The sequence below is a fragment of the Pseudopipra pipra genome, chromosome 3 (assembly GCF_036250125.1).
Source record: "Pseudopipra pipra isolate bDixPip1 chromosome 3, bDixPip1.hap1, whole genome shotgun sequence".
In the NCBI taxonomy this organism is placed as follows: Eukaryota; Metazoa; Chordata; class Aves; order Passeriformes; family Pipridae; genus Pseudopipra; species Pseudopipra pipra.
In genome coordinates, this window is record NC_087551.1 from 11829341 (window position 1) to 11852068 (window position 22728).

At 48.8% G+C, this 22728-nt stretch overlaps 1 protein-coding gene across 7 annotated transcripts; it reads left to right on the top strand.

Moving 5' to 3' along the window:
- The first annotated feature begins 26 nt into the window (after positions 1–26).
- KLHDC3 (kelch domain containing 3) lies at positions 27–22699 on the top strand. 7 transcript variants are annotated; one of them, XM_064647818.1, is made up of 11 exons: positions 27–224; positions 8204–8439; positions 10635–10811; positions 12987–13102; positions 14468–14539; positions 14765–14978; positions 15255–15341; positions 16633–16741; positions 21320–21393; positions 21766–21844; positions 22064–22699. In XM_064647818.1, exons 2-11 carry the CDS (start codon positions 8286–8288, stop codon positions 22128–22130), a joined length of 1149 nt encoding a protein of 382 aa, XP_064503888.1. In that variant the 5' UTR covers positions 27–224; positions 8204–8285; the 3' UTR covers positions 22131–22699. The 7 variants fall into 7 exon arrangements, with proteins under 7 accessions (XP_064503888.1, XP_064503893.1, XP_064503889.1 ...); XM_064647823.1 differs by having other exon boundaries at positions 27–218; XM_064647819.1 differs by lacking the exon at positions 27–224 and adding an exon at positions 453–529.
- The last annotated feature ends 29 nt before the right edge of the window (positions 22700–22728 follow it).

Sequence of the window (22728 nt, forward strand, 5' to 3'; positions counted from 1 at the left end):
CGTCGCCGGTGCCTTCGGGCGCCGCCATCTCGGCTCGGGACGGGGCTGGAGCAGCGCGGCGGAGCCGGGGCCCGGCGCTCGCGGAAGGGCCTCTCGGGGCAGCGCCGCCCCGGCGGGGGAGGGCGCCCGCCGTCCCGGGCGGGGCCGCGCCGCACTACAAGTCCCAGAGAGCGGCGGGCGCAGCCGTCGGAGCGGGGCTATCGAGGCGCCTTGTACGGGTACAGGTACGGGGCTGGGGCTGAGCGGGACCGGCGGCGGAGGCGGGGGGAGGCGGTGGGGCCGTGCTGGAGCCGTGCTGGAGCCGTGCTGGAGTTGGGGGCGGGTGAGGGTGAGGCCGGGAGGCGCCGCCGAGCCCCTCTGTGAGGGCTGGGGGCGCGGGGCCGCCGCTCTGCCTGGGTATCCTCGGCCGGGCCCGCGGGCGGCGCATGGGGGCGCGGGGCGGCCCCGAGGGGCTCGGGCGGGCGGGGGCGGCCAACGGTGCTGGAGCGTGTCTAGGGAAGGGCATCGGAGCTGCTGAACGATTTAGAGAGTAAGTCCTATGAGGAGCGGCTGAGGGAGCTGGGGGCGTTCAGCCTGGAGAAAAGGAGGCTCAGGGGAGACCTTCTCAATCTGTACAACTCCCTGAAAGGAGGTTGTAGCCAGGTGAGGGACGGTCTCTTCTCCCAGGTAACAAGTGACAGGTCAAGAGGAAATGGCTTCAAGCTGCACCAGGGAAGGCTTAGATTGGATATTTTAAAAAATTCTTCATGGAAAAGGCCAGGCATTGGAACAGGCTACCCAGGGAAGTAGTTGAATCACCATCTCTACGTGTTCAAAAACCACGTAGATGTGGCATTTTCAGGACATGGCTTAGTGGTGGGCTTGGCAGTGTTGACTTAATGGCTGGACTCAGTGATCTTGGTGGTCCTTTCCAACCTTAAAGGATTCTGTGACCTTACTCATCTCTCTCCTCCCCTGGTGTGTCAGGGAGGCTGCCCTTCTGCTTCTCACCCTGGCATAACCTCCACCGTGCCTTCTCTCTCCATCTCTATGGGCTCATCTGGTTTCAGCCCATTTACGCTTTCACCCAGTCTTGGCCATGCTGGCAGGTGTGGGGCTGTGTGCCTGGTCCTCCCCAGCCCTGTGCACCAGGCAGAGGGAAGGCTGGCACCTGTGAGCCTGCCATGTGTGTGTCCAAGCCTAGCGGAACACTGCCTGGGCATCCGTGTCGATGGAACAGCAGGTGCAGAGGAGGAAACGAGTGCAGCCCTGCATAAAGCAAAAAACGCCACACTAGCTGTTAGCTCAGCTTTCCTGAGCCTGCTTCTTCCCAAGGGCTGCCCTTGGCATGGCAGAAACAACTTGACATGCTGAGACAAATTCCTGGGGGAGAGGGGGTCAAGCAATATCTCTGGCGTTTAGGCGTGCTCCATAGAGAAGCAGTGGTGGGTTTTGGGAGGCAAGGTGAAGAAGAGAAGTCAGCTCAGTAGGTGCAGAATCTCACCTGGGCTTTGGCCAAAAGTAAGTCAGCAGTGGGCAAAATATTTGGTCAGAAATAAGGAGGTGGTGAGGCTGTCTGCAGAGAGGGACATTGAAATAAATTTCTGCCTGAGCAGCATGGTCCGGGAATCCCGTGGCTAACATGAGCTCCAGATCAGTCTCAGTTAATGAGCTCAGGGGCTGTTCTAGCACCGTCTAGTTTACTGGTGCTGGAATTGCATTGTGACTGTCCAAGCTGCTGAATGTGCAAGCTTGCAGTTTCACACTGCCTTAGCATAAATAGTCAAAGCATCAGATAAATGTCAAGCATTAGTGAAGAAAGCGGGTTGTTCCTGTGCTATCTCTAACAGTATGTTGGATGTGCTTGAAATAGAACTGTCTATATGGACTGCTGTGAGCTGGCTGGGCTATTTTAAGTGTTACTAAACCTTGTGGCTGGTGGTGTCTTTTGGGAGACGGGACTGAGGCAGCCACACGGTAGGATTTGCTCTCTGGAGTGGCTTTGCAGGTCAGTATGCTGCTCTGCTTGGGGTGCAGCTGTAATTCTGGGGGTGACAGAGCGAGTCCTTGAAAATCCAGACCACTTTCTGCTGGGTTTCCCCCCCTTGCTGTGGGAATTGACAGCAGCAAGGCTAATCTGAGCAGCTTTTAGAAATGGCTCTAGGTTTCTTCCTGTGTGTGTAGAGGAATGTGAACTCCCTTTGTGCAAAGAAGTGGATCCATGCATATATGGTTTTGTTCTAAAATTATCACCTGGCTACTGTCTGTGGAGATGCTCAGTAGTGTTTTATCTTGAATGAAGTGTTTTCATAACTGATTGTAGGTATTGAAAATAGTGAGTCCAAAGCCAATAGAATAAACAGGTGAAAAATCTGACTAAAAACTATGATTACTGGATTGGGGTTTTGTTGGGTTTTTTTGTTTGTTTGTTTGGAGTTTTTTCCTATCTATGCCACTGTGCTCGTCACCACAACAGTTTTGAAGATATGCTAGTGAGAAATTATTGAGTGGTTTTTCTGGTGATCTCAGACATCTATATGCTGTGCTCGTAGGCTCTTGTGAGGTGTAAGCTGGAGCAGTTGGGATGAAGGTTGTTTCAGGCATTAAGTGTATCTTCAGACACCAGCACAGCCAGAGATTTAGGAATGTTGTCTATAGGTGCTGTATTCAAAGGATGCAGAGCTGCCTTAAATCCGATTTTTCTCTTGCTTAGCAGTGAAGTGCTCCAGGTGAATTGCTGTGCTCCCTATGCTGGAAGTCAGCACTGACAAGGAACAAGGGAGATGCTAAAGGACATCCGTAGCCATTTCTCTGTTAAGGATGTGTGAGCTTCTGGTTGTGCTCAGGTGCCAGCCTGGCTGCAGCAACAGATCCAGTCTGAGGTCACCCCATGGCTGTTGTTGCACCACTTACTCTGGAAGTGTGTACCTGGGCTTGTGGTGCTGTGCATAGTCAGTGGTGGGATCCAGGCATTTCTGTGGGACCGCACCTGGTTATTTTGGCTGCTTTTTAATTTTAGCCTCCATGTGCTTTGTGGTAGAGGAACAACTCATTGCTGAGCTCACTTAATTTCCATCATCATCAGGTACTTCAACAGTAGGTGAAGTGTATCCTCAGTTTTAGAAATGCTCTTCTTCCTGGCAGTTAATGACAGGACCTACCAGGGTTTCAAAATTCTCTGTGCTTGACTGTATCTCTGGATAGATTACGGCAGACCAGGGAAATGAGGAGTTGTGGACATTGCATGATTGCTGCCTGTATGACTGCAAAAATCAAAGAGTTTTTGGAGAGGTGAAGTGAGGAGCTGATGTGCATCAGTGGAAGCAAGCAGTGGCTTGAAAAGAAGCACGTGTGCCCTTCTGCGAAGGAGACCCTGAGTGTGTGTGTACGTTGCTTTTTCCAGTTGAGATTGGTGGAACAGAGGCAGCTGGAGCTTCCTCACCTAAGGTGAGCAAATGTGTGCTGAGCTAGCAAAGCATGTGGGAGTGCACTTTCCTGGGTTTTGTTTCACCTAGAAAATGAAACTTCTCTCATTGTATAACAAACACGTGCTTGTTTTGATGGAGCTTTTTGGTCTCCATTTATGGTCAGTTCCTGGGGGTATTGGGGCATGATTCCACCTGGTCATGCTGAATCAGCCAAAGGAGATGCCTCAGGCCTTCAACCAGCCTCTACTATGGGCAGAGATGAAGTGTGGTGGCTGCTCTAAAAGAGGTGCAGCTCTGGGGAGGAGAGAAGTGGCTCAGCAGGATCCATATGCTTAGTTCAGTGTCTGCACAAATCCATGTAGAAGGCAATCCTTCTCTTTCACTGCTGACTTCTGTGATTTAAATGATTCCAGCTTAATTTTTCTATGGTGCAAAAGCCCTTTTCTCTGATCCATGGTACATGTTAGTGTCACTATCTGTGTCTTTGCTTTGAAAAAACACCCGGTTTGCCTGAGATGGACCTGAACAACCTCAAGAAGTGGGCCCTGGGGAACCTCATGAGGTTCAACAAGGCCAAGGGCAAGGTGCTAAACCAGGGCAACCCCTGGTACTGATACAGGCTATGGGGTGAAGGAGTTGAAAGCAGCTCTGAGAAGGACTTAGCAGAACTGGTAGATGAAAAGCTGGACATGACCCAGCAATGTGCACTCACAGCCCAGAAAGCCAACTGGGCTGCATCAAAAGCAGGTCGAGGGGAGGTGATTCTGCCCCTCTGCTCTGCTCTGGTGAAACCCCACCTGGAGTGCTGCACCCAGCTCTGAAGCCCCCAGTACAAGAAAGGCATGGAACTGTTGGAGCAGGTCCAGAGGAGGGCTGTGAAAAAGATCAGAGGGCTGGAGCACCTCTCCTGTGAGGAAAGGCTGAGAGAGCTGGGGTTGTTCATCCTGGAGAAGAGAAGGCTCCAGGGTGACCTTTATGGTGGCCTTTCAGTGACTAAAAGGGGCCTATAGGAAAGCTGGAGAGGGACTTTTCACAAGGGCATGTAGCCATAGAAAAAGGAGGGGAATGGCTTTAAACTGAAAGAGGGCTTTAGATTAGATGTTAGGAAGAAATTCTTTAGTGTGAGAGTGGTGAGGCACTGGAACAGGTTGCCCAAATAAGTTGTGGATGCCCTGTCCCTGGAAGTGTTCAAGGCCAGCTTGGATAGGGCTTTGAGCAACCTGGTCTAGTGGAAGGTATCCCTGCCTATGGCAGTGGGGTTGGAACTGGATATCTTTAGGGTCTCATCCAAACCCAAACAATTCTGTGATTCTGTGTGCCACCTCCTGCAGCCAGTGCCCTCCCAGTTCTCTAATACAATTTGCCACTGTCTTACCAATATTTCTGTGTTTTGTAGCCTACATACGTGTTATTAGTGTCCTAGATGAGAAATCACAGGATGTATTTTGCATGATCTAATGTTGTACAAATGGGGGAAATTGTTAGTAAATTATTTCCTATCAGTTTTTCTGTTTTCCTCTTTCCCTGGCTGTGTCCTATGTGATCTTTAAAGAAACCTAATGCACAGCTTAATGTCAAGTGTATTAATGCCTCCTATTAAGAAGTCCTCATAGGAATGAGGTTGAAAAGTGGTATATTTATGTCATCACTTATATCATATAAATTATCATTGGAAATCAAAACTTGAAATGGAACTTAACAGTGTGCATGATTGTAGGACAGAAAACAGTTTTTTCTCAAAATATGTGTATCATATTTGCAGATAGTGCACAGTGGGGACTAGCAGGAGGAAAACTGGCTTTGGGCAGAAGACTGGTCTAATGAAACAATTCCAAAAAAGGCAGGATTGGAGAGTCTGGAGCTGGCTGCAGAAAGCATGGGTAGGAGTGGCGGGGGGTATCCTTAGGAGACAGGGCTGTGCAGGGAGGAGAGGGGGGAGGACCTGTGCTGGCTGGAAAGGGGTGAGCAACAGTTTCAGGATAGGGCTGTGGCTAGTGACAGAAGAGGAAGATGGGAGTCTGGATTGATGCTTTTATTACAGTGTGGAGGAGAGCACTTGGGTTTGGAAAAACCGTGGCAGCTTGTTAAATCCTGTGTTTTCCCATGCCTTTTAATATACTGCTGTAAAGATCGCTTTACACTTCTGGTTGTTCTCTTTTCATGAAGTGTTCAAATGGGTGTTTGCATTCCACGGCTCTGAGGAGGTGCAGCAGGAGGCTGTGCTGGCAGAGCTCTGTGTTTGTTCTGAAGGGGTATCCCTGGCCCAAGCCAAGGAGAAGCACAGCCAACTTCAACCCCATTGGCCTCGCCACCACCCTGGACCTGCCTGTCACCTGGGAAGGGCTTATCTTGGGAACAACTTTCTCAGTAGTTGTAGGAAACAACGTTTCAACATTATTGCTATAAGCTCAGCATCTTTCCTGCAGTGCCTCAGGCAGGGCCTGGAGCTGTTTCTCAGTGGCCCATCTTGGGTGTGCTGCCTTCTGATCTGAGTGACGAAACTGTTGGGGGAGGGTGGCCTGCTCCTGTGGCAGTGACAGGACCAGCGTCCTGCTCTGGCAGCAGTGAGCTCCTTTCACCTGACTTGAGTGAACTCCCAAGGGTGAGGAAGAGTTTTCCCAGCCCTTCTGACAAAAAAGCAGGGGGCTTGGTATGATGCCTGCTTGCCATGCCAGGCAGCTGTGCTTCTCCACACAAGGAACCAAGCAGAGAACTTAGAAGTAAGATGCATCCTCTTGGTCTTCCTGGATCAAGCTCAGTCTGAAGGGTGTTGAAAATATTGATGCTGGTGATAAAGTCCACTTAAGCTCCTTTGCAGAATCACTTAACCAAAAAGAGATTTTGAGGAAAACATTGGTTAGATTTTTCAGGAGTAACTTTTGACTGAGGCAGAAAACAGATATAGAAATGTGAAGCCTTCAAAATAGCTTGAAAGGTGACTTTGGTGGGCTCCATGGAAACTCGTCTATTCTGTAGCTTTGCAGAGGACTTACACAAGTGTGCTGCCTGGCTTTAAAAAAGTAGTAACTTGAAAAACAAACCCCAAACTTGCTAGATCTGAAATTGAAGCACGGCCTGTAGGAGACAAGGGCTGTTCCTGGGCCCTTCTGGAGCACCTCTGCTGGAGAAAAGTTTGATGTGACTTTCTGGGTTATTAACTGCAATTTAGGTTAGGGTAGGTGCTGCACGAAGAAGTTTGCAGGTTTGCAGGAGGGACTCCTTGGTCTGCGCTCATCTGTTACAGGAAGGCTTCAGGATGCTCTCTGTTGGGCTTTGCACATCCTTTTGTTGTAACTTCCAGGTACAGAGCATGCTCTGGCTGCCAGTCTCTATTTTGAAAACAACTTGAAAAAGAAATAACTTTAGAAAGAAGCTACTCAATTTTTTATGAGATTTGCGAGTTCTGGAATGAGGTGACGATTACTGGATGGTTTTGAACTGTCTGTACAATGAGTGGATGAAGCTGGAAGCCTGAGCTCTGCCCCATGCCAGGAGCTCCCTGTTGGTGGCATCTCTGACTCTTTACATGGGTGGGGATAAAATGGGAGTGTGTGGGTGGGCCAGGCGCTGTGGTGGTCAGGCTGTTGATGGACCTGGTTGTGAGCAGTGGTTACACTTGACTGAAGGGCTGGGGGCGCTGCCCCTTTTGCTGCCCTCCAGCTACTTCAGAAAACTTGAAAGAGGAAACTTCTCCTTGTGAAAGCTCACTGCTTTCCAAAAAGAAAAGGGGCAGAGTTTAGGAATTTTATGTATGTGTAGGAATTTTAGAACTTATTCAGAAGCATCCCCAAATTTCTTTGGATTCTGCAAGTGCAAAAACTGGGTGTGGGATGGGAGTGTGCTGACTGCATCTTTCAATAACCTAGAACCAAGAAATAAGAAAAGACAGTATTATTTATGCTGTTTGAAACACTGACATATATTCTAATGGCTGTTTTTCAGTTGGGAGAAAACTGTTAAAAATCAAACTGACCTGCTTTTTGAGAAGCACCCAGGCTCTGCTCTAGATTCTAAGATCCAAAGGAGAATCTCTAAAAGAATGAAGTGTGGTGACTTTTCTAAGATATGATCTAAGCCATCTGTTTGAGGAATGAAGCATATCAGTTGCTTAACAGAGATATGATGTTACAGAATTTTCATAGTTATGCCTGGATTTGCTGTGGGAGAAAAAGGCCTTTTCTGAGCATTAGCAAAGAGGTTTCTACCTAGATTAGGGGGTTTCTGCTCTCTTGTGTCTGATTAGATTGGACCCTGGGGCTCCAATCAGTGAGGCCAAATGGTGGTGTCGTCATCCACCCCCATAATGGCAAGTTGCTTGCTTTTTGTGGGGGTGATTCTTTGAAGGTTTTTTTGTTGGGTGTTTTAATATTTTCCTCTGTTTCTTACAACTGATCCAAAGAGCATGCTCTCTTCCCTCTGGCTCTGTTCTTTTCACCTTCACAGTTGGCTCTCACTGTGTTTTCATTCATGCGGACAAATGGTTCTGACATGTACATGATGTGTGCATGACCAGGGCACGGCCAGGCGTGCTGCACTTGGCTGCCTTCGCCCAAGGTGTTTGGCTTGGGCTGCCTGTACAGTCACCCTGAGGGTTTTTTGTATGTGAGGGCATCTCTGCCTGCTCCTCTGAGCCTTGCTCAGGTTATGATACCTGCCCTGTATCCCCTTTCTGAGGTGAGAGTAAAACTGTCTCCAGTTGGGATGCAGATGAATGAGGATACAGCAATGTAACCTTTGTAGCTGGATTCAAGGAAGATCTGCAAGATGGATCACGTTATTTTATCATTCTCTCTCAGAGCCAGGTGACATAGTGGTGGCCCAGGAAGCATGTGGCTGTGGCACTGGGGGCCCTGAAGACCGTCTGGCTTGCAGGGAGGAATGCTACGGTGGGCAGTGCACTTGGAAGGTGGGCCACGGAGGGTGAACCACGCAGCCGTGGCTGTCGGACACAAGGTCTATTCCTTTGGCGGATATTGTTCTGGAGAAGACTATGAGACTCTGCGGCAGATCGACGTCCACGTTTTTAACGCAGGTAAATGTGTCCTTGTGGTGTGCAAAGGACTTGGCTTGCTGGGCTCAATTATTAGTTTTCTTGCCTGCTACTGCCTAAGGTGTTACACTGTAACATGCTGTCTGACTGTAATTTCCAAAAAAATTATCAGAGTAGATGGGAGCCTCTTTCCTTGTGCAGCCTTGTATTTTCAGCTTCAGAGGCAGGGCACAGAGGTGCTGTAGTTCAGCAGACTGCTGGAGTAAGGACTCACTAGAAGTAGCCACATAGCCATGTTTTGTCCTTGTTCTCTGTGAAAGCGTGCAAAGAAGCGATATCTAGCTGGTTCAGGTTCCCCCTCCAGGTCCATGCTCAGCTCATGTGGAAGGAGTAGGGTGGGAGCTAGTGCACTCAGTTAAGACTCCAGGTTTAGGTTCTTGAGCTGTTTCCCTGTGGGGGCACCTGACAACTGCTGCCAACATGATGGAGTCCATAGGGGCACATGGCTGGGATGGAGGCCTTCCCATTTTGGTAGCAGCTATCACGCAGATTCATAACATAGCTTAGAAAAGTATCTGGAACTAGAGGCATTTGTGTAGGGTAGCCAGTACCTGTCATGACGCTGAGTTGGAGTCATGGCTGTCCTGGCAGAGGCTGTATTTGTTGATTCAGTGCTTTTTGAACTGAAAAGGTTACTGAGTTGGTCCATGAAATATTTCCCTGTAATTAAGCAGGTGGTTGAAAAACTGCAGAGGTGCTTGGATGGGTCCAGCTAAACAGAGCCAAGAACAGAGAACCAATGACCAGTTTTGCAGACTGAACAGCATGCTGAATTCTCTGCTAACACCCATGTCACATGTAGATAAAGGTAGTTCGCAATGAATTCACTTCTTTAAGACCGATGTGTGCAGCAGGGATAAAGGCATTGGTTACACAGAGCTGCCAAGGTGACCTGCTCAAGAGGAGAGTGTAGCTCAGGATCCTGTAAACAAAGACATTCTTCTCTGTCCAGGGAGACTGGACTTTCACACTCAACACAGTTGAATGTTGTATCTTGTAGAATGTGCCAGTAGAGCACCATTCTTACGGGGAAGCATAATTACTGTGTCTAAAGGAATGCTCTTGCATTGTTTTCTCTTCTTACCACTCCCAAATATTAAAGTGTCGTGATGCTGCAGCCACCATGTGGGAGGTGGCAATGGCTTCCCAAGCCCTTGCTCAGTTAGCATTGTCAGGTTCCAGTGCTAAAGCCAAAATACCAGATTTTGATTGGTCTCTTTCAGTCTTCCAAAGATGAAGACTGTATTTTAGGTAGGAAGCATCCTGTGTAGCTTGACTTTAGCATTGGATGTGCTTCCTCAGTGCCTTTTCTGCCAGTGGAGTAAATGCCTACCTTTTAAGATGGCTGACCTTTTCCCTTTCTCTGTGTTAGTGTTTCAGAGGAACTATAGTTTTCTGCTATATTTTATGTTAGCTCCACATAGAGAACAAATGGCCATGTAACACTTGCTGTTACTCCTGCACTGTCATTAAACCCTGTTGACTGCTCTGGCTACTGCTGAACACAACATGCAGGCTGCCAGTAAGGAGAACCTGTAATTACAAGGAACTCCGATTTAGTAACACAAAGTTAGCAGGGAGAACTTGGGTATAGATAAGCAAGAAGGGAGAATATAGTATAATAGGAGACAGACAGCTATCTCATCTATAGCTTGAGAAACAAAACAAAAGCAAACAAACCCTGTTCCTGCAAAGCTGCTGTCTTGCTTTACTTAAACTGTGCTTCTGCAAGTCCAAGTGATGCCTTCAGGTATGTTCCCTTGCATGTTACTGCAGTGAATTATTCTCGTGCTGCTCATTCTTCCAGCTTTGAGTCTCTTCAACAATGTCACTAGCTTGGAGCATTGACTGCATTCACTGTCATCTCTGCACTTTTTCCTTTCCCTATTTTTTTGTGTGTGCTGTATCTTCACTCACAGTCTAGGATGAGCCAGAGCCTTTTCAATGATGTGCTGCAGAACAGAGCCTATTTCTGTATAGACTCCTCTGCTCCTCCAGAGGACCTCCTTCTATATTTCTTAATTAGCTACCATTGGTGTCAGACACAGCTTTCTCTTGTTTACTTGACTACTTCTGCATCTCGTCATGGGGAAAAAAAGCTCCGTGAGGATGGGTTATGACCTGAGAGCAATGTAGCAGGCTTAGCATTTGACATGGGCTCAAACTTGTGTTTTCAGTGTCTCTGCGCTGGATCAAGTTGCCTCCAGTGTGGACAAACAGCCGAGACCACGTGAGAGAGGTGCCCTACATGAGGTATGGGCACTCAGCAGTGCTCATCGATGACACTGTCTACATATGGGGTGGTCGCAACGACACAGAAGGAGCCTGCAATGTGCTCTATGCTTTTGATGTCAGTAAGTTCCAACTTCTCACTCTTCCTTGTCATAACTGTTCTTGATCAGACCTTCTCTCTGCCACACCACACTGCTCCCCAGCTTTTTCCCATCCCTCAGTGACAGTTTGGAGGAAATGGTGTCACAGGCTGTTTCAGCAGTTTTAGAAGGGAAGCAGTGTGGCCATTGTGTCTGCACACTTGAATCTCTGTAAAAGCCTTTGAACAGAGGTTACTGATCTTGTCTAATAGTCCAAATGGTTTTAATTTTTCTATCACCTTTGCGTGCACTTTCTGAAAGTAGCTATGACTGAAACGTTCTCTCTGTGTGGTTTATTATTCCTTAACTGTGGCAAAGGTTGCAGCAAGAAGGGGCTAGAGCTCTTGAGGATTGCAGTTCCTCTCCAGTGTGGTTCTTCTTTCTGAAAGCATGAAGAAGAGTAAGGAATAAAACTTAGGAGTGGTGAGGGACAGAATGGCAAAATAAGGGAAGGCATGAATCAAGTTAGATAAACCTGAAGAATAAACTCCTTGAACCTTCTGGTTGACTTCTCCATAGCATTGATGGAGCATCTTTGAAGAAAAGGCACCATCAGAAACTGGGTGGACACAAGTGTCAGGAAAGGATTCTGGAGGCAAGTCCATCTAAACAGTGATCAGTAAATGTCTTCCTGGACTTGGAAGGAAACTGCTTGCTCTAGTGCTTGGTCATGGGCTCTCTTCTTTACTAGGAAATATCTTAGAGCTTGGGTCACAGGGTTTCCTTCTTCCCATGACACATGCAGCTGAGAAGCCATCAGTGAACCTCTGCCTACACAGAGGCATTGTAGTGGGAACTGCCTGATCTCCCTGCCAACTCCTGCACTTTAGCATTATGTGAAAATTAGCAGGCCAGACTTCAGTCCTAATCCAAACCCTCTGCAGCTGTCTGTACACACTGAGCCCTACCATTCCTGGAAAGCAAGAGTGGCAGTCACAGTCCCATGTCTGTAGTGTAAGTTCCACTGAAAAGTCACATTGGGCTGGATAAAGTCCTGTTTGAGTGCAGTTTTGTCCCTCAGGTGCTGAGCACAAGTCGAGGTCTTTTCCATCTCTAATTTGACATATTGCACTTGGATGAGCTGTTGCTGTTATCATATAACTGGCCTTGGAAGCAGCTCCATGAAGGAAAGGAACTTGATAGCCACTGGACCTTTCTCAGTAGAGGCTGCCCAAGGGTTCTGTTGACCTCGCAAGACCCTTTGTGTAGTTCCAAATGGAGTATAGGTGGATAGCTGTGTCTGCAGGCCAAGTTCAGAGAAGTTATCCTCATGAAGAATGTTGCTTTGGCTTCAGTGTTACGACTTCCTGAAATAAGCACTGCTTTTGACAGCTAACAGCAGTTAGAGAGGATGGGGGGAATGTCTCCTGCTGCCTTGAGGCTTATCTGTGCCTCTCAGGGCTCTTGGAACAGGTGCCTATTTGTGCTTGGCAGTGAGTCGCTGGCTTAGCTCCATATTGCCCTGGCATGCAGAACAGCTCTGGCTGGATTTTAAGTCATGCCCTAAATCAAGCCAACCCTTGGAGTATGCAGGCTAAAGGGCTGAATCTGGTTGGTGTAGGCTCACAAGGAGCACTGTGAAGGGTGGAAAGTGAGGAAGCCTCCCCTTGGAGAGGGGATGAGAATGTAAAAAGTGGAGCAGAAAATATAGGGAGAGCTGCACTGCAGAGGTGGGGATGTGCACGGCAATTTGTGGCTAAGTGACTTCTGCCTGCATTTGAGAGCTATTTTTCCTGAGTCAGTTAGTCAGCATCTCCATGCCATGAGTTCAGTTGAGCCACTTAGCATTATTATTACTTCATTGTAATTGAAACTGTAAATGCAGAGCTGGTAAGTGACTCACAAGTATGCTTTGCCAGAGATTCAGTAAAAATAATGGTGCTCAAGTAGTGCTGTACTACTCACAGTTAAAATGCGAGCTCTTTATCAGGTCAGGCAGTAGGTGGCCATGCCCAGAGGCTGAGACCTCTGTCACTGTGCCCCTCTGTGGAGACTCAGGCAGGTAGCCTTGCCTGAAGAAGCTTGCAGCTTCTCCAGCAGAGCAGATGCTGTGTGAGAAAGAGAGAAGGGTTTCTGTCTTAGAAATTAAGAACAGTAGTAAAGAGCTATCCCATCCCAACACCTACTGTGTTTTCTCAGCCTCTTGTTTTGTTTCAGACACGCACAAGTGGTTTACGCCAAAGGTGTCTGGAATGGTCCCAGGAGCAAGAGATGGGCACTCAGCTTGTGTCCTGGCAAAGAGCATGTTTATCTTTGGAGGCTATGAACAGCTGGTGAGTAGTCTCTGTAACTATTAATTGGTGAGCCCTTGGGAAAAGAGGGTGTTGATACCCAGGACACTGGTAGAGGCAGGATATGGGGGTGTATTTGTATTCATAGTTGCTTTCATTTTGTAACTTAGCAAAGTCATGGCATTAATACCCAGGTTATGCTCATTGTTTTGTGGAGAAAATGGTTAGAAAAGCAAGCCTAAAAAATGGTGATTTTTTTTTTCTTTCACAAAACATGCTTACCATAAAGAGGTAAAAATATAAATATTTTTATATATAATTTTTATGGCTCATTTCTCAGCCAAATTTTGATAGATAAATACACATAGTTTTTAATAAATATATACTGATGTACATTTATTTCAATTTTCTGGCTGAAAAATGAGCCAGAAAAATCACTTACCAGTGTCCGTGGTGTTGCCATGAGGTTTGTCTTAGTCTGGTGCATGTTCCCTGTAGTCCGTACCTGCTCTGGCATCTTGTTGATCTCCTCCAGTAAACACCTGGTCGCCCTCCTGTTAAGCATACCCTGAGTCAGTCATCCTGCAATAGCTGTTAGTGTGTCTAATGATCTTTTGAGCAAATCTTTATCCTCTGATCTTAAGAAATGGGAAAATATCATTTCAACCTATCACCAGGCTCCAGAAAAGCTGCACAAAGTCACATCTGTTTATTTGGAAGAAAGCTGGGGCTCTGTTACAGCAGTCTCTGGGTTATTCGCCCTTTTCTGAGGACAATGGCATGCCAAATCCATGATCTTGATTACAGCAGCAGGAGCAGTTCAAATGTGGCTTGTTTTTAACCAAGACCAAATAAGCCTCTGACTGTCTTGCTGCTCTCTCCCCTACCTGGAAGAGCAGGAGTCCACATTGTTTGTGTGAGTGCAATCTCTTCCAGGCAGCTAGCTGCAGATGGCTTTTGTGGGGCCTCAGAACCCAGAGTATATTTGTTCCTGTATGTTTAGCTACCTAGAAGTAATCTTAGCTTCTACCTCTCATTGGGTGGCCTTACCAGAGCCAGTTTGCCTGTCCTGTTAGTGCCTTTTTCTTCTGTTGCTTACATGGAGAGGAGGCAGGTTTCTGCTGTGAATGTATTGTGTGCAGGACAGTCTTTGGGGGAGGAACTGATCACCAAATAAATGGGAAAGCTGCAGGAAGAGACAGGACACCTTTGAGAATAAATGGGCTTTGCCTTCCTCTTGTTAAGTGATAAGTATGCTGCCTGACATTTTGGAGCAATCACCTTATCTCTTAGGAGGTACTGACTCCAAAGAGATGTTCCAGGTCTATAGAACAGCATCCTTCCTGGGACCAGATGTGACCAGACTTCTCAGTCCCTTTGTGACCAGGCTGCTCTGCTGTCTTTCAGGCTGACTGCTTTTCAAACGATATCCATAAATTGGACACCACAAATATGATGTGGACTTTAATCTCTGCCAAGGTCAGTGTCTGCTTTTCACTGTGGTTTGGGGAGGAAGTCTTGCATTTGCTGTTCTCTGGGGTAGCTGCCCACACTTGTCTCACAGCTTCTGTCTGGTGTGGCAGGAATCTGCAGGATGGGAAGTTCTCCAGGAGAAGGCAGCCACCCAACTTCCCCATCAAGATGTGTCATCTGCCGGGGTAATCTGCATTCTTTTTCTTGTTCTGTTTTACTCTGTCCCTTCAGGGTACTCCAGCTCGCTGGAGAGACTTCCATTCAGCTACAATCATTGGAACAAAGATGTACGTATTTGGTGGCAGAGCTGATCGTTTTGGGCCATTTCACTCCAACAATGAGATCTACTGTAACCGCATTAAAGTATTTGATACAGAAACAAACTCCTGGCTGGACTCTCCTCCAACTCCTGTGCTGCCTGAAGGCCGGCGGAGTCATTCAGCATGTGAGTGTGGGTCTGCTGAGGGTGGAGGATGGTGGAAAGAAATTTCTGCCTGCGTTAGGACTGTCTGGTCTGTTGGATCGAGATGTGGGTTAGCAAGGGGTGCACTAAGCCCAGTTTCTGTGGAAAGCTGCTGCCCCCTGAAAAGCCTTGCACATAACCCTGCACGTGAAGGTGATGTAAGCAAAGGTGAACAACCAGCACCACTTTGCTTTGTGTTTGATGTTGGGTCAGAGACCTGCTGGGTGGCACTCTGATGTCTGTGCTTATTCCCTACAGTCAGCTACAATGGGGAACTGTATGTATTTGGTGGCTACAATGCACGCCTGAACAGACACTTCCATGACCTCTGGAAATTCAATCCAGGTATTTATGCTTTTAACTTGTTGCAGTGATAGTGCTCCAGGCCCTTAGGCAAGTGAGCGCTCAGAGGAGCTTACTCTCCAAGGAGTACTGCTTGAGGGGAAATTTCTCTTCTGATAGCACTGACAGGAACTTGCTACTGTGCTTGGGACCCCTGTTCCTCCTCAGGATGTTTCCAAATCTCAGTTAGAAAGTGGAAGAGAAGGTATTGCTGAAAGACATAGTTCGTTGGAAAACTTTGTCTTGTTCTTAAATATGCAGAAATACTGGCAGAAGAGAAAATAGGAAGAAGCAATGGGGTTAGGGGAGGGAGAGAGCTGGGGAAACCATTCAACTTGAGCTGCAGGATCATCATACCACACTCTCTTGGTACCAGGTCAAACTGTGCTGCAGAAGGGGTGTTCTTCAGCTGGTACCCTGAATATCACACTGAATATCTCAGTCGACTGAGCTGTTTTGGGGTCCTCAGTCCTCAGGCGCTTTTCGCAGTCATTAGACTGATTTTGTTTGCTAATTGCTTTGCATAGTAAAGTTAACTGAGAGCAGCCAACTTGCTGCTCCCTAAACTGATCCGTGAGCTAGTGTCTGAGCTCCTGAAGATTTGAGTGCTGCATTAGTCACCCCCCAGCATCCTTGCCACAGAAAGCAGCAAAGGCTGCTGTCTCCACCTCATTCAGTTCCCCACTCCCTCCTCCCGCCGCTGAGCTGTCCCCAGCAGCCTCCCCTCTGCCAGGATGCTCAGTGATCACAGACTGCCAGTAGATGGAGCTCGTTCCTGGGTCTCCCTTCTCCAGATCCGGATCGCAGTAGGGTGCCGGGGAAGGGAGGCTGCCTGACTGCTCCTGCAGCTCACCCCTGTGCAGCTCCCCATGAAGTCCGACCCGCCGCCAGTGGGTCCTGGCGCTGAGCCTTTGCAACTGAAAGGCCTTGAGTGGGCTTTGAGAAACTTGGTCTAGTGTGAGGTGTCCCTGCCCATGGCAGGGGGGTTGTAATGAAATGATCTTTAAGGTCCCTTTCAACCCAAACCATTCTATGACATGACCTGCAAGTGCTGTCTCAGCAGGCAGAACTTCAGGACTCTGGCATTTAAATGACACTTTAGTAACAACCTCATAGAAGTGCATCATTTTGCCACTAGTGAGGAGGTCAAGGGGAAAAGGTGGATATTGGCTAGTTGGTGTGGGAGGGGCAGTGGGCCACAGGTTTTCCTGTGATGTTTAAATCCATAACCTGCTTATACATGATCTTGGTCAGGCTCTTGTGACAAGGTGGTGCACTCTGTTCTTCTGGTTAGTTTCTCTTTCTTGGAGGAAGATTGAACCCAAGGGGAAAGGCCCATGTCCTCGACGCCGGCAGTGCTGCTGCAGAGTGGGGGACAAAATCATTCTGTTTGGAGGCACCAGGTGAGTTGTGTGGTGAGGCTCCGTGAGAGGTTTTGCCATTCCCTTCAGCGCAGTGTCCCTCCACACTCTGCCACATGCAGAGTCAGATGGACTTCAAAGTTACATGGCAATTGTCCATCTGTCTGACAAGTGTAACCAATCGTGTACATCGGGGCTCCTCTGGAAAAAAGCCATGGAGGAGACTGAAGGTGTCATGTAGCTTGTAAAGCACCCGATGACAAGCTGTCTGGTACATGCAGAGACAGAAGTGTGTAACATGCTATTCTGGTGGGGTTGTGCAGTGGTCAAGCTTTCTGTGAAAAAGGTAGTGGGGATGAGGGAGGAGATCCTGCCATCAGAAGGACACGTCTTAGTCTGCTGTGTTGTAGCAGACCTCACACTGACTTATCCTTGCCTATGTGGTGCCCTGATTCTCCCACCAGAGTTTCTTTCTTCCATTGGCAAGTGTGGGTTTTGCTAAGTTGCAGTGGGATGTTGGCTTAGCTGGGAGCTGTTTGAGGAGCCTATACACATGACAAGACAACGTTTCTTCTTGTGCCATTGTTCCTTAGCAACACTTCCATTCACAAGAGGAACCTGGTGTTATGAATTTAGCTGTCAAACACTGGAAGTGATACTGTCAGGGTGCAGGGCAGCTGGATGTAGCCAAGAACCTTAGCAGCTGCTAAAAGAAAGGAAGTGGCCCATCACCAGGACACACTCTATGCTCTCTAGAATGACAAATTGCAGCTCCAGAGCACAGGCCTGTTTCCCACTATCCACCTTGCAGAGACAGTTTAAGCGCTTTCAACCCTCTGCATGGTTTGGAAACCTTTAGGGCTTTCTCTGGGACTCTGGCAGCAGCTTTTTGAGAATGGTTCTGAAGACTGGGGCAGAGGACCATAGCAGGTTCTGCTGATGGCCTGACCATACCAGTGTGTGATAGGGTGAAGGGCCTTCAGCTTCCAGGGATTGTGGGGGGGGTGTGCTTAGTTGTAGGATGTCTGTGTGGCTGTGAGGGAGTGCTTAGTGCAGGTGAGGTATGCAGAGGTGCTGAGTTTATCCAGTTACCTCAAGTGATACTGGTGCTACTCAGTACAGAAGAAGGCTTGGTAGAACTTTATGGTAGTTTTGGATGGTCCCAGATGTTGCAGTGTATGTAGATTTGTGTTACAGCAGCAGCTGAACTCTGATGTTGAGCCTTGGCACTCCTAGGAAATGTGAGCAAACCACAAAGAATTTGACACCAGCTTTTTGGAGTTTGGTCTGCCCTTGCCAGGCAATGCATCAGTGCCTTGTCTTCTCCACTGAATCACTTCAGAATTCAACTTGTTTCTTAATTCAGGCTCAAAACCAATACAGCCATGTTCATCAGCACTAGTGTGAGAGGTAGGAAGAGCTGCAGGCAGCCAGGAATGCAGCCTGCTTGAACTGGAGGGAGGGTCTTGCAAGCTGGGGAAGTGGGAGGTGGGGGTGGGGACCATGCTCGCTTCCTGTAATAGTTATCAGGTGTGTTCTGAAGCTGCCTGGCAAGATAAGAAGTTTTTCCAGGAAGTCATTGTAATGGAGAACTCCCAGTGGTCTGCCTCCTGACCTGTGCTCCCCTGGCTGGGAAGGGGGAGGGGGCTCGCATACTGCAGGAGATCCAGCAGGATTCTTGGAGGGTGAGCCCGCAGGCTCAGCTTCCTAGGTGGCAATGCTGGGGGATAGGCAGGCAAAACCCCTTTGTGTCCTGCCTGCTCTTAACAGGATTCACACGTCCTGTAGACTGTTGAAGAGGCACTTCTGCAGGCTGCCTGCTCGTATGGCATCCAAATGCTTTGTTTCTTTTGTAGTCCTGCCGAGAGCCTGGTCTTTTTGCCCCAGCTGTGGTCTCTCACTGTGCCCAGGAGCAATCTATCACTTATGTCCCATTTAAGTGACCAGGAAGCTCAGTGTTCCCATTAGCTGTGTCACAGTTGTGGCCCCGGTCTGGTTTCCTCCCAAACTCACCAACATTTTGGCGTGCAGAGACCATCTACAAGGGAGAAGGAATGCTATAAAGCAAAGTTTTGCTGAACAGATGAAATAGCTGAACAGATGAGAGATGCCAATCCAGATTTGTCTTGAGGCTGTGTTTTCCCTGACAAGGCTTAGAAATGCCTGGCTCTGGTGAGGGAGTAAGGGCTCTCGCTGAGTGCTTAGTGCAGGGAGCATTGTTTTGCAGCTGGAACAATCCATTTTGCTGACAAAGGCATGCCCTGCACCCTGCTGCCTGGGAGTTGCAGCTCTCCTGGTCTTGAACTCCAGGCTTACCCTGCTACTTGCCTTTTGGTGATTAAAACCACAGATGTGGTGCCTGCTGGCTTTCCTTTGATAGATAAGGGATGGTCTAGGGTTTCCTGTGACGTGGATGTGAGATTAGATTGTTGTGTGGTAAGCACACAGGGGCGGAATTAAAGGGGCTCTTGCCTGTATCCGGGCAGATGGGTCCCATCAGCAGCAGGTCTTCTCTGACAGCAGGGAGCTGTGTGCTGCAGTTTGGCCTGGGGTTGTGGGAACCTGGGGAGGCAGGTACTGCCTCATGTCCTATGGGAAGTGAAGCTTAGTGGGTCATAGACAGGTGACACTGGAGCAAGAAGTCACTGCATGAGGTCATTCCTAGCTAAGCAGTGAGGGCACCCTAAATTGGTTCATCACAAACCAAAGCAGGACTTAAACCACCTTTTCTTTCTTTTAAATTCTCCAAACAACCATCAGCCATGGGAGTGCTTTCCTCTGGTCCAGGCACTACTGTTCCAGCACAGGCAGTCTCTCTGTGCTAAGGGACGTTCAGTTTTTTCTCAGGTGCTTTGGCTATTCCATCAAGACCATGGAGGCAGGAGCTATAAGTGAGACTGTCTGTTCCCTAGAAATGTCTGAAGTCATAGTTCCTCATTAGCATTCCAGGACCAGCATCAGATAGGAGTATCGGCAAATTGGAATTGGTTTAAAATGACTGCTGCACTGCTTAGTGCTCAGTTACAGTCCTCTGAAATGCTGTTCCCATTTTGGCACAACTAGGGAGCTGTGGCTGGAGCCCAAAGTGATTCCTTAGTCGGACTGAGAAATGTCTGTGCTTGCCCTGCCATGCAGATGTTTCCCATCTGCTTTCTCTACACTCTTCTTACAGCATCTCAATGGCCAAGCTGAAATAGTTGCAGTAGATCTTAACTATGTGAAGAGTGATGGACAGTGTGTGCCTGGGCAGAATCTGTTTTAAACCTTGTGCTGTTGTGCTTGGCCACACAACTTCAGCTCATGCAGCAGAACCCAAAACCAGTCCAGCTGCTGGCCTAGGAACACAAGCTAATAAAATAGTATGTTTTCCTGGCTGTCATCATCTCTGGAGATAGGTCATGGTTCCTGTCATCTGTGGCCCAGATGCACAACTAGAGATCTTGGCAGAAAGTCCTCTTAGGTCTCCAACTTATCTCTCCTACCTCATTAGGGACACCAGCACAGCTTTTTAGTCTTTGTAGTTTGTCAGTATGTAGTGTCAGATTCTTCCTAGATCAAATGCCTGTCCCATGTGATGTTTTCCCAAATCCTTGTATTTCACAGTGCTTCCCATGCCTTCCCTTGGCTGTGAGGCGAAGCTGGCCTGAGGTCTGTAGAAAGCACAGTGTAGGCTGTGTAATGCTGCCCCATGTGGTGTTTGGGACCAAGTGGGGATGGGCTGACCCTGCCTGCTTGGAAAGTTTGATCTGTATGTGTCTCCTAACGTTACTAGGGCAGCCTTCCATGATACAGCACAGCTGAGAAGCTGGTTAGTCTCCAGCACTGAACTGATTCTCCAGGTGATGCCAGCCTGTCTGGCCGTGGCAGCTGTGGAGCAGCCCATGGGGCCTGTTTATCTCATAAGGAGTGGGACAGAGGCTTGTGCAAGCATGTATGCCTACCTTCAGGAGCTGCTGTGACATCCCTTCTCCAGCCTGATCAGTGTCATTCTCAGCCTTGTCTTGGGGATCAGCTCTGCCTCTCTGAGTGGAGCTCTTTGGAGGGTTGGATCCACTGAAATTGCTGAGCAAATAGAGCCTTGAAATGCCTCAGTTATGGAGGCAGCTGTTTGCCATCACTTTCCTCGTGTCTTGGGTGTGAGTGCCACTTTTCCAGGGAAGTCCCCAGGGCTGCTCACTTGTTGGAGAGCAGTTTGAGAGGTACATGGAGAAGGAAGAGAGTGAAACCAGTTAGAGGCTGGTCAATTGTACAAGAAGGGAAAAGGATTGTTCCCTGCAGGGTGGGACCTGTGTTTGGAGGTGCAGCAAAGTAACAGAGGCTGGCAAGGTGAGGGGGAGGTTCACAGCTGGAATCATCATGGTCATCTGTGAGAAGGAGGCAGATCCCCCCATCCCTTGCTTGCGGGGGAGACGGTGTGTGTTTTTGCTCTCTGGCTCTGTGTGGCTCTGCCTACTCTGCGAGGAACTGTGAAAGTGATGACTTTGAGTGCTGCTGGGGGCATCAGAGGGGCAGGAGGGATGAGACTTGCTCAGCCCTTGGGGAGCCCAAGGGACTGTAACTGATGTAAAAAAATAAAATAAAATTTGGCACTGATTGACACACTGTGCTTGGTTTCTGCAGCCCATCTCCAGAGGAGGGAATGGGTGATGAATTCGACCTGATGGATCACTCAGATCTCTACATCCTCGATTTCAGTACGTGAGCACTCCCTGCCCAGCCTGTACCTCTTGCCACAAGGTGCCCTGTGAGCAGGCCCTGCTGTGAAGCACCATACTGTGCCCTACGTGGCTCCAGGTGCCTGTATCCCAGAGCCAAACAGCTGTCTCTGACAAGTGTACATGGCTTAAGGCAGACCAGCCAGAGGTGCAACTGTGTGTCATGCACTCCTGCACACATACTTCTTTGTGGCAGCATAGAAAACTGCTCCTGATATGCATTCTGCCTTGTCCCTGAGAGGGATGGCCAGGGTGCTCTGCCCTGTTTCCTGTGGCACTGATTGCATGATGCTGGACCCCCCCATGGTGTCCAGATGAGGACTGCTGTGGCTAACTGCCCTCTTTCCACAGGCCCCAGTCTAAAGACGCTGTGTAAGCTAGCAGTGATTCAGTACAGCCTGGACCAGTCCTGCCTTCCCCATGACATCAGGTATGGTGTGCCTTGCCGGGAGGTCACCTTGTGGGTGATCCCTGTCCTTAGGGTGCTCCAGCCCTGGCTGAGGTCTGCCTAGGGCCTTCCTTGGCACTGTGCAGCTTTGGGGCAGGCTGGGCTGGAGACTACAGCTGAGGCTGATGTGAAGCAAAGCTGCTCCAGCCCTGGGCACTGTGTTTGTGCTTTCTCTTAGTGTGTCCCTTTGGTGTGTTACAGATGGGAGCTCTCGGCCATGACAACAAACAGCACCATCAGTCGCCCCATTGTCTCCAACCAGGGCTGATGCCGACTCGTCCCTCTACCACCCTGCCCTCGCCCCTCCACACATTGACCTCTTGCTCCACTGCCTGCATGAATTTTTAGCCCTTTCAAGCAAGGAAGGTGTGAGCTCAGTTTGTCTTGCCCTAGCCAGGCCTCCCTCTGCCCTTGTCATGCTTTGGGCAGCACAAGTGTACAGGCAGAGCTGGCCACTGGGGAAAAAAACTGGCTTGCCCCAGCAGCACAGCTGTGACCCCTCTCCTTGCTGATGGCTCCAGTGTCTTCCTTCCCTTTGCCTGTGGAACTGCAGCTGTGCTGTCCGGTCCCCGGCCACTTTCCAAGGGCCTGAATCAACTTTTACCACCAGCCATGGCCCTGGGGTTGACCTCAGGCTATGAACTGTTCCTGCATTGCCTCAAGAGAGCAGGAACCTCTACACCTGCTCCTGCCAGCACTGACCAACTTCCTGGCACTGGATGACAGGCCCCAGCTCCAAGCTGAGCCTAATGTGGAGGGCTGGGCCCAGCTGGACTCTCTGCCCAGATCCAATTGTAAAACAGCAATCGGGGGCAGTTTTATAAATTCTGAGGCAGACATGGCTTCTGCTGCTGTGTGTGTCCTAG